This window comes from Argopecten irradians, chromosome 11 (genome assembly GCF_041381155.1).
Source record: "Argopecten irradians isolate NY chromosome 11, Ai_NY, whole genome shotgun sequence".
Classification (NCBI taxonomy): Eukaryota; Metazoa; Mollusca; class Bivalvia; order Pectinida; family Pectinidae; genus Argopecten; species Argopecten irradians.
The window spans coordinates 4,504,747-4,519,027 of NC_091144.1; the positions used below are offsets into that span (position 1 = coordinate 4,504,747).

Here is a 14,281-nt window from a genome sequence, read left to right on the forward strand (position 1 = left end):
GGAGGTGATTACTGGATCTTCATTTAAAGAGAGTATTTGGGTCAAAATTAAACGCACAGAAAAGGATTCATTATTAATTGGTTGTATATATAAAAGTCCAAATACGGACACAAGAAATATGGAGGAACTACATGTATATGATTTACTGAATTCAGTCACAGCAACGAACGAATATTCTCACATACTTATAATGGGAGACTTCAATTTCCCAACGATTAATTGGGACCGTTCAACCTCCGTGAATGACCAAGATGGAGAGCAGTTCATAGAATGTTTGAGAGATAATTACCTAACTCAACACGTCAGACAGTATACAAGAGGAAGAATTGGGAGCGAACCAAGCATACATTTTTACTTGATCTGGTGATGACCAACGAAGAAGAAATGATCAGGGAAGTCATCCATGAAAGTCCCATTGGGCACAGCGACCACTTGGTACTAAAGTTCAAATTTACATGCTACCGTCAACAGTCCAATGTAACTCTTAGCTGCCGAAACTATAATAAGGGGAATTATGCTGGCATGCGCAAGGATCTAGACATATCATGGGAGGAAATATTAAAAGGAGATGCGGACAGTATGTACGATCAAGTCATTGAAATATTGAATAGATGTATTGATAAACGTATCCCTATGATAAAAGGCAACAAGCACAACGCAAATAATAAACCATATACCTTCCACTGAACGAGAACATTAGAAAGAAAATCAACAAAAAACATAGGGCATGGCAGCGATATTTAGAAGTGAGAACAGAGTCGAAATACAGAGAATATACTAAAATCAGAAATCAGGTAAAGGGTGCATTGAGGAAGGCGAGATGAGATATGGAGAAAGACATTGCAGGAAATGTCAAAAGAAACGCGAAACGTTTCTGGAAATACATCAACTCAAAAAGAAAGGTAAAAACAGGGATTACAGAACTTAAGGGTCTAGACGGATATGATAATTGCTGTGTTGGATGGGGACAAAGCAGAAGTACTTGCACAATTTTTCAGTAGTGTTTTTACAGAGGAACCTAGAGGAGATATGCCAACTTTGGATAATAAGCTAATCAAACATGACTCTTATGAACTTTTATGTACCGAGGAGATAATAATGAAATTGCTGGGGAACTTGGACAGCAACAAATCACAGGGTCCAGACCAGATACACCCAAGATTACTAAAGGAACTAAAATTAATTCTATGTAAACCACTTCGTATAATTTTCAACAAATCAGTACATGGAGGTATAGTACCTAAAGCGTGGAAGAAAGCCAGCATAACGGCTATATTCAAGAAGATGCATGAAATTACAGACCGGTGAGCCTAACAAGTGTAGTTGGAAAGACAATGGAGAAGATAATCAGAGATGCAATAGTCAACCACATGGGGCTAAATAATCTATTCAGTGCTAAACAGTTTGGATTCATAGCAAGAAGGTCAACAGCTCTACAACTACTGATGGTACTAGAAGATTGGACCGATATTCTGGACCATGGAGGAGAAATAGACGTTGTCTACATGGACTTTATGAAGGCTTTTGACAAAGTGCCTCATAAAAGATTAATCGCCAAACTCTGAAGTTATAGAATAAACGCGAAAATAGTTAACTTTTCAAAGCATTAGTAAGACCACATTTAGAATACGCTGCAAGCGTCTGGAACAACCAAATTAATCTCGGAGCTCAGAGATCTACCCTACAGCGAGAGATTAAAGCGACTAGGTTTACCTTCACTATCCTACCGGAGACTGAGGGGAGACATCATAAATGTATACAAGATAATGAACAATTTCCATGACGAAAAGGTTACCATTGGAATATTTGAGCATGATACCGCATCCCAGACGAGAGGTCATTCGCAAAAATTGAAAAAGCATTGCAAGTTAGATATACGGAAATGTTCCTTTGGATTTAGAACTATCGATATATGGAACAGTTTGCCAGAAAATATCATAAACTCAACAACAATAAGAGACTTCGAGATAAGTCTAGACAAGCACTGGGCTAATTTGGAACTTAAATACAATCACTTGGGGAGCTATAAAATGGAACACGGACGTGCCAATTAACTAACCTCATTTAATAATTGATATCACTTATAATCATGGATATTATTTCATTGTATTTCATTGTATGAGATATGGACATAGAGGCATGTTACTTGCCTGCGTCCATAAAATATCTTATTAAATCTTATTAAATTAAAATAAACATGTAACGGTTCACTGTGATTGACTGTGCAGCTTTGAGGTTTGACATGGCTCTCTCAGTACTCTTCAAAGAAAATCTTTGTTCCCCTGTAATTGGTCAAATGTTTTCATCTGAGCTGCCTCCAATAATAGTCCAGGGGTGTAGAGATCATAATAGAACGAATATCCGTACCCGGCCTACAGTGTACTATACCTTTTGTCAGATATACCACATTTTTGTGCGTAATTAAAATGCTGGTCAGTTTCATTTTGGAAAAAATTTTCATCGATCTTAATTCAAAAAGTACATTGTGAGGACAAACAACATGTTGTGTCAACCACAGGTAGACATGTAACAGATTTCAGGATTTCATCATAAATTGCCTCCACCAGGGATCAAATCAGCACCTCTGGATTAATATAGTTTATAAATGACGGAATTAAAGAGAAGTTCCCTCTAGCTAAGAGGTATGTATTGCGGCTAGTACATATGTATTGGCCAGGGATCCATACATATTACCCCTCCAGAAAAGAATTAACTTGCTCTCTAGTTTACAGGGTTGAGTATGTTTTTCCCTTGAGTCCTTACAATGTAGTTGAGTGCAGGAATTACAATAGATTTAACTACTGCCTTCACCTGGGATGAAACTTGGGACTAGTCTGACGCTCAACTGCTCTCTAGCCGAGAGTAGGGTTGGATACAGCTGCGTTCTATTTTCATTAAAAAAAGTACCACCCTAGTTCCTGGATTCCTGTCCAGGAAAATTTGGCCTCGAAATTTGCCAAATTTTGAATCTCCTATCTTTTAGTCTTCTTCAGTGCAAGTGATATTGTTGTGAGGACAGTGGATCAGTTGTGTTTTCAAGGAGTTGGGTTTGGCCTCTCGGGTTTCAACTCACCCGAAGGTGATGTGTAAAAGCCTGTGACCATTATCAGCGTAGTTTACATCTGGTCATGCTAGTAATCAGACATTACACATCCTTACTCGCGTGTGACCATAAACTACAACTGCCACACTCAGCACCCTACATATATATGGAGCATTTTCACCACTATATCTTTTAGTTTGAGATGTCTAAATGCCAAATTACCTGTCCATTCTGTTGATCTAAGAATAATCTGACATATGCATGTGACTGATATCAATATTAGTTTGTTAATATGGGATCTCCTTTAAATTTAAGATTTTTAGCAGATCTTTAATTTACAACTATAAACATCTGTTTAACTCAGGTGAAACTTTTCCTGAGTTATTTGTAACGAGTTTGACTATTTGAATTTTTTGGTATATTTGGCCAGGATCATCAACAGGTTTTTTTAATCAATCTTGGTCTTCAGCTCACACTAGTTTGCGTCACTGAAAGTCAAATATAATGTCCGTGATACTGTACTGTTGTAGCGGTAAAGATATTGCCATTTGACTGACTGAAAAGTCAGTAGCTAGCTAGTGTTACTCTAAGCCAGATATTTTTACTATTTCACTTGACATAATACTATGATTGCAAAAATGATTTGCGAAATATAAGAAATGGTTTAATCGTATAAATTCTTCAAATGGAAATTCTTACAACTGCTAAACTTTATTTTCTGTACAATGTGCTTGGATAAAATCGTGATTTTTTTTAAAGGTGTAATATCTTAAAAAGTTAAAAATTGCTGTTTGAGTTCATCCCTTTGAGTTCACCTCCTCGGGTTCGACCCTTCCAGTTCACCTCCTCGAGTTCACCCCTTCGATTTCACCCCATCAAGTTCAACCACGCCAGTTCATCCCCTCAAGTTCTCCCCTTTGAGTTAACTCCCTCGATTTCACCCCCTCGACTTCATCCCTTTAAGTTCATCCCTTCGAGCGCACCCTCTCGAATTCACCCCTCGAGTTCAACCCTTCGAGTTCTCTCGAATTCACCCCTCGAGTTCAACCCTTCGAGTTCACCACTTCCAGTTAACCCCCTTGAGTTCACCTCCTGGAGTTCACCCCTTTGAGTCCACCACTTCGAGTTCACCCCTTCAAGTTCACCTCTTCGAGTTCTGCACTTTGAGGTCACCCCTTTCATCCCTTTGAGTTCACCCCATCGAGTTCACCTCTTCGGGATCACCCCCCCCCCCCCCTTTTGCCTGTTAAAACTAGAACAATTGAGCAGTTTATATATATATATCAAAAAGTCGTTGACTTTTATTTATATATATATATATAATAAAAACAATAACGACTGACTAGTGAGCGCTTTTGGAATGGGGCGAAAGCGCTCACTAGTCAGTCGTTGTCATTATTGTTTTTATTTCTTATAGATTTTGTCTGTAAGGATTTTTCTTTAAATTTATTATACATATGTATATATATATAAAAATAAACGACTTTCCTCTTGTACATTCATCATTTCATGATGGCTCTTCAGGAATATGTAGGAATATATATATATGGAAAACATATTCCTGAAGAGCCATCATGAAATGGTGAATGTACAAAAGGAAAGTCGTTGACTTATTTTTTTATATATATATATTTTTGTTTTTTATATATTCAATTCTACATGGACACATACTTTTTTCTTGGTATATATATATATATATATGACTTATTTGTACAAATGAATCAACTCACTTTTGTTGTATATGCAGTATTTTATTAAACTTTGTGAAAACTGTTGAGTACAGAGCATATATATGCATTTGATATAAATGTAATTAGTCAATATATGTACATGTATAACTTGTACATCAAACTTTTAAATGTAGGCATATAATTGACTATAACCAATATATCTTTTAAATGAAAATGAATTTGCAATAAGTAACTTGAAGACGTCAATCCCCCTATATATTTCTTTCATTTTTTTCCCAAATACTGTAATTGCTAAATCTATATAAAGTCATTTTTAATATAATTTTGCAAATCAAATCAACTAAAAACCTGAACCTTTATTTTTTGTATTATACCATTAAGCTTGCTACAATTATTATTGTTAATTGGATGGCAAATAACAGAATTTTGAGGAGTGAAATAGGAAACAGCATTTTCTAAATATTTGAAAATAAAGAGTGACACCATTTTGATACACAAAATGACTGACGACAATGAAATCGAACAACAAATAATTATTAAAAAGTATTTAATATAATATCAACACTGGTATTAGATATTGATCTCTCCATAAGGTATGTAATATGTTAAACAAATGTAAAGTTAACAGAGAATATCACAGATAAAACTATAGACAATATTTTGTACAAAAAGACATCGGTAAAAACTGAGAAATTTCATGAATGTACGTAATATTCTATCAAATTTAAGAGATTTCTGTATAAACAATGTAACCATAGTTCCTCCTGTTTGATTTTAAATCAATTCAGATCTGAGAGAGTTATATCCCCTAACCCTGTATATATTTATAATGTCATGACTTGCTTATTATTGTGGAATGTTGTTTAGTTTTTTCATACTTGAGTTGTATAACTTCAATATTGTAATAATCAGTTTAACAATTCATGGTAAAACTTTTGTTGAGTAACAAACTGATGGGATTCATTCTCTATCATTTCTATAAAAAAGAATATCACTTAAAGTTTGCAGTAAGAAGTAAAAACCCATTGTTCTTTTTTTGATAAACATATTTAAGAACTCTGAGAGAACCAACAACAAACAAACAAATATTGCATACGATAATAGTTTCCTATATATATAGAAAAAAATCCTATCACATTTTGTTCTGTATGGAATTTGAAAACAATTAGACTTGCACATACTTAGATTTATTCAGATAAATACATTGTGTAGGTATTTATCAATTTGTCAGTTTCATTTTCGTTTCGTATTTAGTAACTGGCACTACTGGTGATTGCGATGTCATATTGTGAAGTCATTTTATAACGTCACAAATACCATGTAGGATGTGGGACTAATCGTTTTTCACCACATCATCTGATATCTCAGAACCTCTGTTTTAGTTTTAGAAACAAATGCCTCGTGAAATTCAATCCAAGTTATAATTTGTAATCACTGGGGTACTTAATTGGTATAAGTATATTACAAAGATTGATACACAGTACATGTACTAGTAAGTATTTTGTTATGAACACTGAAGATGTAGCTGTTTTAATTTATTGCTTTCCTATAATAGTCTTGTTAGGGTCCTACACAAAAAAATAATTCTGTAACCAGGGTTGTAAGAGAGACAATCAACTGTTTCTTCAACAAAAAAAAACATTTGAATAAGGGAATCACAATATTTTCGTCCAGTAAAATGGACTTTGGTTGTGCTATGCACTGTATGTTACCACTGGTTTTTGGTTTGTTTATTTTTACGTCCTATTAACAGCCAGGGTCATGTAAGGACGTGCCAGGTTTGTTGGTGGAGGAAAGCCGGAGTACCCGGAGAAATACCACCGACCAGCGGTCAGTACCTGGCAACTGCCCCACATGGGATTCGAACCCGCTTCCCAGAGGTGGAGGGCTTGTGGTAATATGTCGGGACATCTTAACCACTCGGCCACCGCGGCCCCAATTTTTTACCACTGGTACATTTTTACAACAGTTGATATAATATAAGGGCATCATTGAATCTCGTATTAAATTCATCACAGGCTAATAACTCATATACACCCAATATGCAATAGGAAAACAATAATTCTCCTGAACTAAGGTAGTACATAGTGGTACATCATTACCGTGCGATATATTTCTACACTTGCTATAATATATACATAATTATAGAGAATAAATACATAATTTTCTGTACAAATGATTGTCTTCTGGAAATAATGACTCAGTTAGTAACTGATTGGCAAGAACTTCAACAATGTAAAGCGTGAGAAGTAGTGATAATATTGCATATTAATATCAGATTTCTGACAGTCTGTGTCTTTTTCGTCTGATAGGTAGCACTTTGTATATCATACAAACCCTGTATATATATATAACTTACAATCCAGAAATCAGGAGATTCTGGAACATTTTAATTATTCAATATTATAGTATAGACCTGGTATGTGGCAATAAACACTGTACATAGCCATTCAGTAAAATTCTATGACAGAGGAATATATTCAGGGTATGAGAATTTGGCAAGTTTTGCAGTCCTCTCAATAAAACTACCGGTATGTATCTTAATGATCGTTAATCACTGTTAATGTCCAATCACCTTATTTGGACATTATTGTAGACCAACTCTCTTCCATGTGCGAATATTAATCTCTACAAATACCTACATCAAAGCTTGCTTATAAACGAAAGCTAATCTTCGTAAACTTGTTATAATGTAGAAATTGCGACATTTAATAGTCGTGAAATGAAGTTGGTATACAGTATATATTACTGTAACTGGTATAATGATGTATATCATATAGAATAAAGCTATACAGCATTGTGTAACTCTGTATACTGAGAATGTTATATAGGAAAATTCAACACGGGAAGAATTTCCCTATAGTGTATGATAATTACTTTTTGTGTTATAGTATATTACAATTCCATTTTGTGTTATCAATACATGTATTTAGTGTGTTTTATGGATTATTTAGGCTCAATTTCATTGAAGTATCACATATAAATGTCCCTCCAAGTTATAACAACTTATAATTACTAGGATGAGCATCCAGAAATCTTAGCACTCAACAAAGAACATACCAGTCTACCGTTGGCACAAGGATTTGTTGTTAATGTAGGCAGTCTATAATATAATTATACAACAAATGGAACAGTTTAACAGGTAAAACCTGTCCGGTACGACCACTCAGTAAACTGTATAGTACGACCACTGTGTAAACTGGATTCAGTTACACCATACCATTGCACAGTTTCCTTGTATAATGACACTTCTTACATAAAAGGAAGGATTTGAGGTACGTCTCTACATAGCCTTTAATTGTAGTTTGAGGCTCGTTTTCATTATAACTTATTTTTAACTTTCCTTAAGTCTATCTTTTTGTCTGAAGCTTCACTTTGACTTCATCCTTACTATGTCTGAAGCCTCACTTTGACTTTAGCCTCATTTTGCCTGAAGCCTAATTTTGACTGCAGCCTCACTTTGGATGAAGCCCCTCTTTTGCTGGAGCCTCATTTTGACTGTAGTTTCCCTTTCATCTTCCTGATAGCCCCACTGATACCACCACTGGGCATTTTCTGGTAGTTTGTGTGATGCTGGGCAGCTATCTGGTGGATGTCTTGACCTCCGAACTCTCGTATACGTAATTGAAGGTCATCCTGAAGGTCAAAATCAGGCTCAAAGCCATACAAATGGTGTTTGAAAATTCTAATCTGATCGATGATTTTACTGATGGACCTGAAATTAGAAAAACACCAGGAATATTTATACAGAAAATTGAGTTTATTTAAACATATCTGTCACACAGGAATCAGTTTTTATACATTAGATTGGAATAACTTTGTTTGACCACAAATACTACTAATTGTGATGTCACTGTCAGTTTCACCAATCAATATCACCTCACTATCACCTGAAGCTAGAACTTAATGTATACAAACAACATCATTTTCAGAATCTCCATTGTATTGTTGATGATTTCAGTTTGATATCTGTGATCTCATACCTGATTTTACTCCACTTGTACATTCCATTGGCGAGCTGAAAACTGCCAAATTCCTGTTGCTGGACATGGAAGAGGAAGAGTAAAACAGATGGAATTGTGGGAAGGAGATGGCTGTTGGTCACACTGGTGATGGCCATTCCGTCGTTCTTCAGGAACAGCTGTAAAAGAAACAGTACAAGATTATTGACATTCAATATTCCGGTCAAAAGTCCATAGGGCCTGAATTACCTAGCAGCTTTCCTAAACCTAATACTCATCAACGTCAATCTGTTGGAAACATTGTACTCCTTCCCTAACGTTTGTTATGTACTATACAGCCCAATAACAATTAATTCATGAAGATTAATGGTTTCAAGAAAGTAGTTAATGGATTTTTTTTTTATTCAAGTCATATATGGCCTTGAATGAAAATGTCAAGTCATTTTTGAGTGAATGTTTGAAGTTGGTTGTATTCCATTGTAGCATGCTATGATCTAATTGAATTGCCTCCCCTTACAGGAGTTGTGTCACCCTGCATGACTTTCAGATTTTTTTACCACTTACAGGAGTTATTTTCCCCTGTTAGGTTTTATCTCCCTTTGAATGACATGTTTTCTTACCCTGACAGAGGAGAGTTCCTCCATGATGGTCACACATTTGCCCTGTAGATTGCGCCAGGCAGGGAGCTGTTTGACGATGAGGTTCTCCAGACCATCCAGGATGGCCAGACAGGTGCCGTAGTTCCTCATGTCCTTACATATCTGGGCCGTCTGCAGGAACTTAGTTAGGATGGCCAACTGATTCTGAAAGAAGACAATAATTTATGTAACACAACTATCAATAGATGTATAAATCTCATGATATATATTAGGTTTGCAGGAAATAAAGTAATGTAAGTACTGTGATAGTTCTCCATAATTCAGAAGCTGATCACAACATACATATCCTGATAAAAGGTTTCAACTCACACACTATATAACTAACATATATGCAATTATTATATATATCAGATCAATTTACAGACACCCAGACAGCATTACAACACCTGACTACTATACAGCCCTTTTATCAGATTTCCTCTATCTATAAGAAGTACATATAGATAGGTACCTTGGGGTTACTGCAGTTGACGATCTCCGCTGCTACCCAATGTCCGACCTCCTGGTCGTGTTCAATCATTAATTGGACGGCCGTCTCTCGTAACGTCTTATTTACAAACAGACTTGGGGGGAGGGGCTGGTCCGAGTCCTGGCCTGTCATTCTGTAAACCAACCAATCAGAATAGAGATGACAAATATAATTCAATGAGTAAGGAAAGGACTTAGTTGCTAAATAAGCAAAACGTTGATCTGAACTTTGGTATTATTATAGCAGTCACATCCAAACAGACAATGTAATCAAGATAGCTAGTGAAAGATCTTCCATTTTTTGTTTTACCTTTGCATTAGAGGTGTTTTGGAGCCTGTCATCGTCATGGCAACACTGATACCCTGGGCCTTAGAGTTGAGATAGTGGACAGGATGGGTAAGCTGGAATATGTTCTAAAAAAAGAAGTTTATTTATTTGACGATATCTATCAATGATAAAAAAAAACCAAAAAAAACCCATTAAGCCTGTCATATCTGTTGTGTTAATTGTCCTAAATAGCCCTGGCTGTCAATAGGCTGTTGAAAATACCAACCAAACGAAAACAATATTTAATCCAGCCATTAATTTTCCTTGTGGCATTGCTTACCATTTAATCTTAATGTACATTTCAAGTAAAGTATACCATCATTGTAATTACAAATTAGAGTTATCTACCCTTGTGGATAGGTGTTGATTTATAATTGATAAATTTTGTGAGCAAAAGTCAGTTGTTTTCTGTGAAAAGTATATGTTACTCTAGCAAACTGATGATATAACTATCAATATACCTACCCTAAAAGGGAGATACTTTTAATGGTTAGACACGATAGCTGTATGATTATACTTTATGTCTGGTTTACCTGGGCCATAAGAGTAAGTTGTTCAGCTAAAGTCTGAGGAGTGTGGTCCAGGAGGGTGAAGGCGTCAACACGTCGTGGCGATTTGGTCGGTAGGAATCCATCGTCAGTCGCCAGCTTTGTAACTGGAGTTCTTTTCTCATGGAACAATGTAAGTTTTGGTGATGATGACTTCCCACGACCTAAGATGTTCTTCAGAGAGCCCCACTGAAAATTTCATCATATATTGATTCATAACCTTGATATCCAATGTAATAGTAAAACGCACTTAAAAGGATTAACTATGACATTTAGTGATTTCATTAAATCAGTATTTGATATGCAGGTTTATGTTTAGATCATTACTCGCTGTATTATAAGATCATAAAAGTAGCATTGATATGCTGATGAGTAAAGATGAGCACCACAGCTGTCATTTCTAATGTAAACAAAATGTTACATATAATAGCGATGATTCTTATTTGACAGCTGGTTCTTGCTGTAACTTTCCTTCCGGTGGGTCGTAAAGATGAGTATCTATTACATGTCATCACAGATCAACATGGTCTTATTTAAATTGAAATCAGGTTAGATAAATAACAAACATCACAAATCTAAGTTGTTTGTTTCAGAAACAATAAACTTAAGTATCTGTTATATCTAAACACAGCAATGTTACAGCAGTAGCATGCTATTTCAGCAGATTTTGTTTATCTTGTAGGAAATTATGTTTTAGCATTTAAAGTAATAAAGGTGCACCAAATGGTGATATATATATAATACTGTAATCAAGGGTAGCTACCAGCTGTTACACACAGAAATCACATCAAAATAAAACAATACACACCTCCGTGCTAATATCTACACAGCACATTGGTACATAGTTAGCACACTTCATATAAATTAGCTCCACACATACTGTATTCTACCAGCATTATAAGTTCCCATGCAGCACTATTACACCCTCCTATTTTTAGAACCAGTCCTGTATGTAGTAATCATATGCAAATAGGTGTTTACCTAATGATTTGGGACATACATGTTTATTGATATATCACATGTTGTAATATTAAATATAATTGAATAAAAATATATACGAGAATTTTTTTTTTTTAGAACTATGTTTATGTCCTGTAAGCCGTATTTTTTTATTCTATTTACTTGATACTTTGCTTTGTTCTGAAAATCTAATTCTGAGATATGAATAAACTTTGTACATTCAGTAATAAGACCCCTTTAAAATTCCATTATTTATTTCTAGTATGTGTGTGGGTGTGGGGGGGGGGCTTATTACTGGTAGAATAGGGTACACTCTGTATATATACAGCTGTTAAAGCTGAACATTTGTCTAACATATATATTATCTTATTTGACTTCCTCCCAATCAAAAGACAGAGAAGTTACATATTGATGTTTTATTACAAAACATATATAATCTGGTAATTTAATTATTTCAATGTAGGCCAGTATGATGTTTTTAAAGGTATACATTTTTTTACAACACTTTTAATGATTACATATATACAAAAACTATTGTGTAGTACATGTAATGAGAAAAGATGACTGTTACATTTTTCACAACAGAATTATTTCATAGCCATTTCAAATAACAACATGATACATTTGTTAACTGTGTTTGAGGTCAGCCTGTGTTATGTTGAACTAGAGGACCAAACTGTTCCCTGAGATTGGAGTACAAATAAACTCTTAAAACTGATTTTACCCTACAAACACACAATACAAACAACAGTTTGTCATGGTATAAACTATCATAGCCATGTTTCACTACAAAATGTTGACACAAATTTCAGACAGACAGCAATCAGACACAAACAAAACATTCCACCTTTCTTATGTTTGACCCCATTTTTCTCAGCAGCCTGGACTGGAAATCAATTGGTAAAATAAAGTTGTAGAGTTTTTATAATAAATTTTCTTCCGAGTTGTGGTATAGGATGAGACTAAAGGACCCTAACTCTGTCTAGTCCTCTACCTTAGGTGGTGTTTGACATGAAAGACAAATGCGTACCAAAGTTTTAGACAAGCGCGTATGATAATCACAAATGTTATATCCCGACACCGAATATTCACGTGATAACTTCTGGACCAAATCAGACCCCGCACCACCATACAATTTTATAGGTATTGACAAGGATGGTTTTAATTTTGCTTACTTTTCAATTCATATACTCTGTGAAGTTTAAGATTTTAGTTAAATTTTTGTTAAAACTTTGTTAATTTTCCTTGTCAATATAACATTTTTAGTTAATAATTTGAGTTTAAATTTTTGTTCTATACCTCTTCCTGGCGAGGAATGTCTTCCTTCATGTAATAGACCTGCAGTAGTAGAGTCATGTTACTCCAGACAATTAACTCAATCTTACTGATCTGACTTGTTACTGTGTTCTGTAGGCCTCTGAACACACACACCCTCCTCCTCCCTCCCTCCCTCCTATCTGACCAGGATATTTTGAATCCATCATACTAATTTTTTAGACAAGATAGACCATTGTATTACAATACTGATGTAAATAAGGTAGAAATGAAGGTTGAATGTAAAGGTGTGAAGTGTAGTGATCCTCAGACAGGACACCAAGAGACTCACAGTAAAGGACAAAACATCAATATTCAACATAAAGTATAGAGTTTAACCAACTTTCAACAGTTTTTTTTTTAAACCTTCAATGTCAACTGATTAGAACTACTTTAAGTAGATGCCTGACTGATATCAACGTTTGATACCTAAATCTGATGACTCCTGACTGATATCAACGTTTGATACCTGAATCTGATGACTCCTGACTGATATCAATGTTTGATACCTAAATCTGATGACTCCTGACTGATATCAATGTTTGATACCTAAATCTGATGACTCCTGACTGATATCAATGTTTGATACCTAAATCTGATGACTCCTGACTGATATCAATGTTTGATACCTAAATCTGATGACTCCTGACTGATATCAATGTTTGGTACCTAAATCTGATGACTCCTGACTGATATCAACGTGTGATACCTAAATCTGATGACTCCTGACTGATATCAATGTTTGATACCTAAATCTGATGACTCCTGACGGATATCAATGTTTGATACCTAAATCTGATGACTCCTGACGGATATCAATGTTTGATACCTAAATCTGATGACTCCTGACTGATATCAATGTTTGATACCTAAATCTGATGACTCCTGACTGATATCAATGTTTGATACCTAAATCTGATGACTCCTGACTGATATCAACGTTTGATACCTAAATCTGATGACTCCTGACTGATATCAATGTTTGGTACCTAAATCTGCTGACTCCTGACTGATATCAACGTTTGGTACCTAAATCTGATGACTCCTGACTGATATCAATGTTTGGTACCTAAATCTGCTGACTCCTGACTGATATCAACGTTTGGTACCTAAATCTGATGACTCCTGACTGATATCAATGTTTGGTACCTAAATCTGCTGACTCCTGACTGATATCAACGTTTGATACCTAAATCTGATGACTCCTGACTGATATCAATGTTTGGTACCTAAATCTGATGACTCCTGACTGATATCAATGTTTGGTACCTAAATCTGCTGACTCCTGACTGATATCAACGTTTGGTA

The 14,281-nt window shown here is 35.2% G+C and overlaps 1 protein-coding gene across 1 annotated transcript; it reads right to left on the bottom strand.

The window, feature by feature from the left end:
- Positions 1-5,105: 5,105 nt before the first annotated feature.
- Positions 5,106-13,090, bottom strand: LOC138334334 (kinase non-catalytic C-lobe domain-containing protein 1-like). Its single transcript, XM_069282984.1, has 7 exons — positions 12,959-13,090; positions 10,685-10,888; positions 10,134-10,237; positions 9,807-9,957; positions 9,317-9,499; positions 8,718-8,875; positions 5,106-8,449 (listed from the first exon to the last, which is right to left on the bottom strand). The coding sequence occupies exons 1-7, from the start codon at positions 13,013-13,015 to the stop codon at positions 8,224-8,226; spliced, it is 1,083 nt and encodes a 360-aa protein (XP_069139085.1). The 5' UTR covers positions 13,016-13,090; the 3' UTR covers positions 5,106-8,223.
- Positions 13,091-14,281: the final 1,191 nt, after the last annotated feature.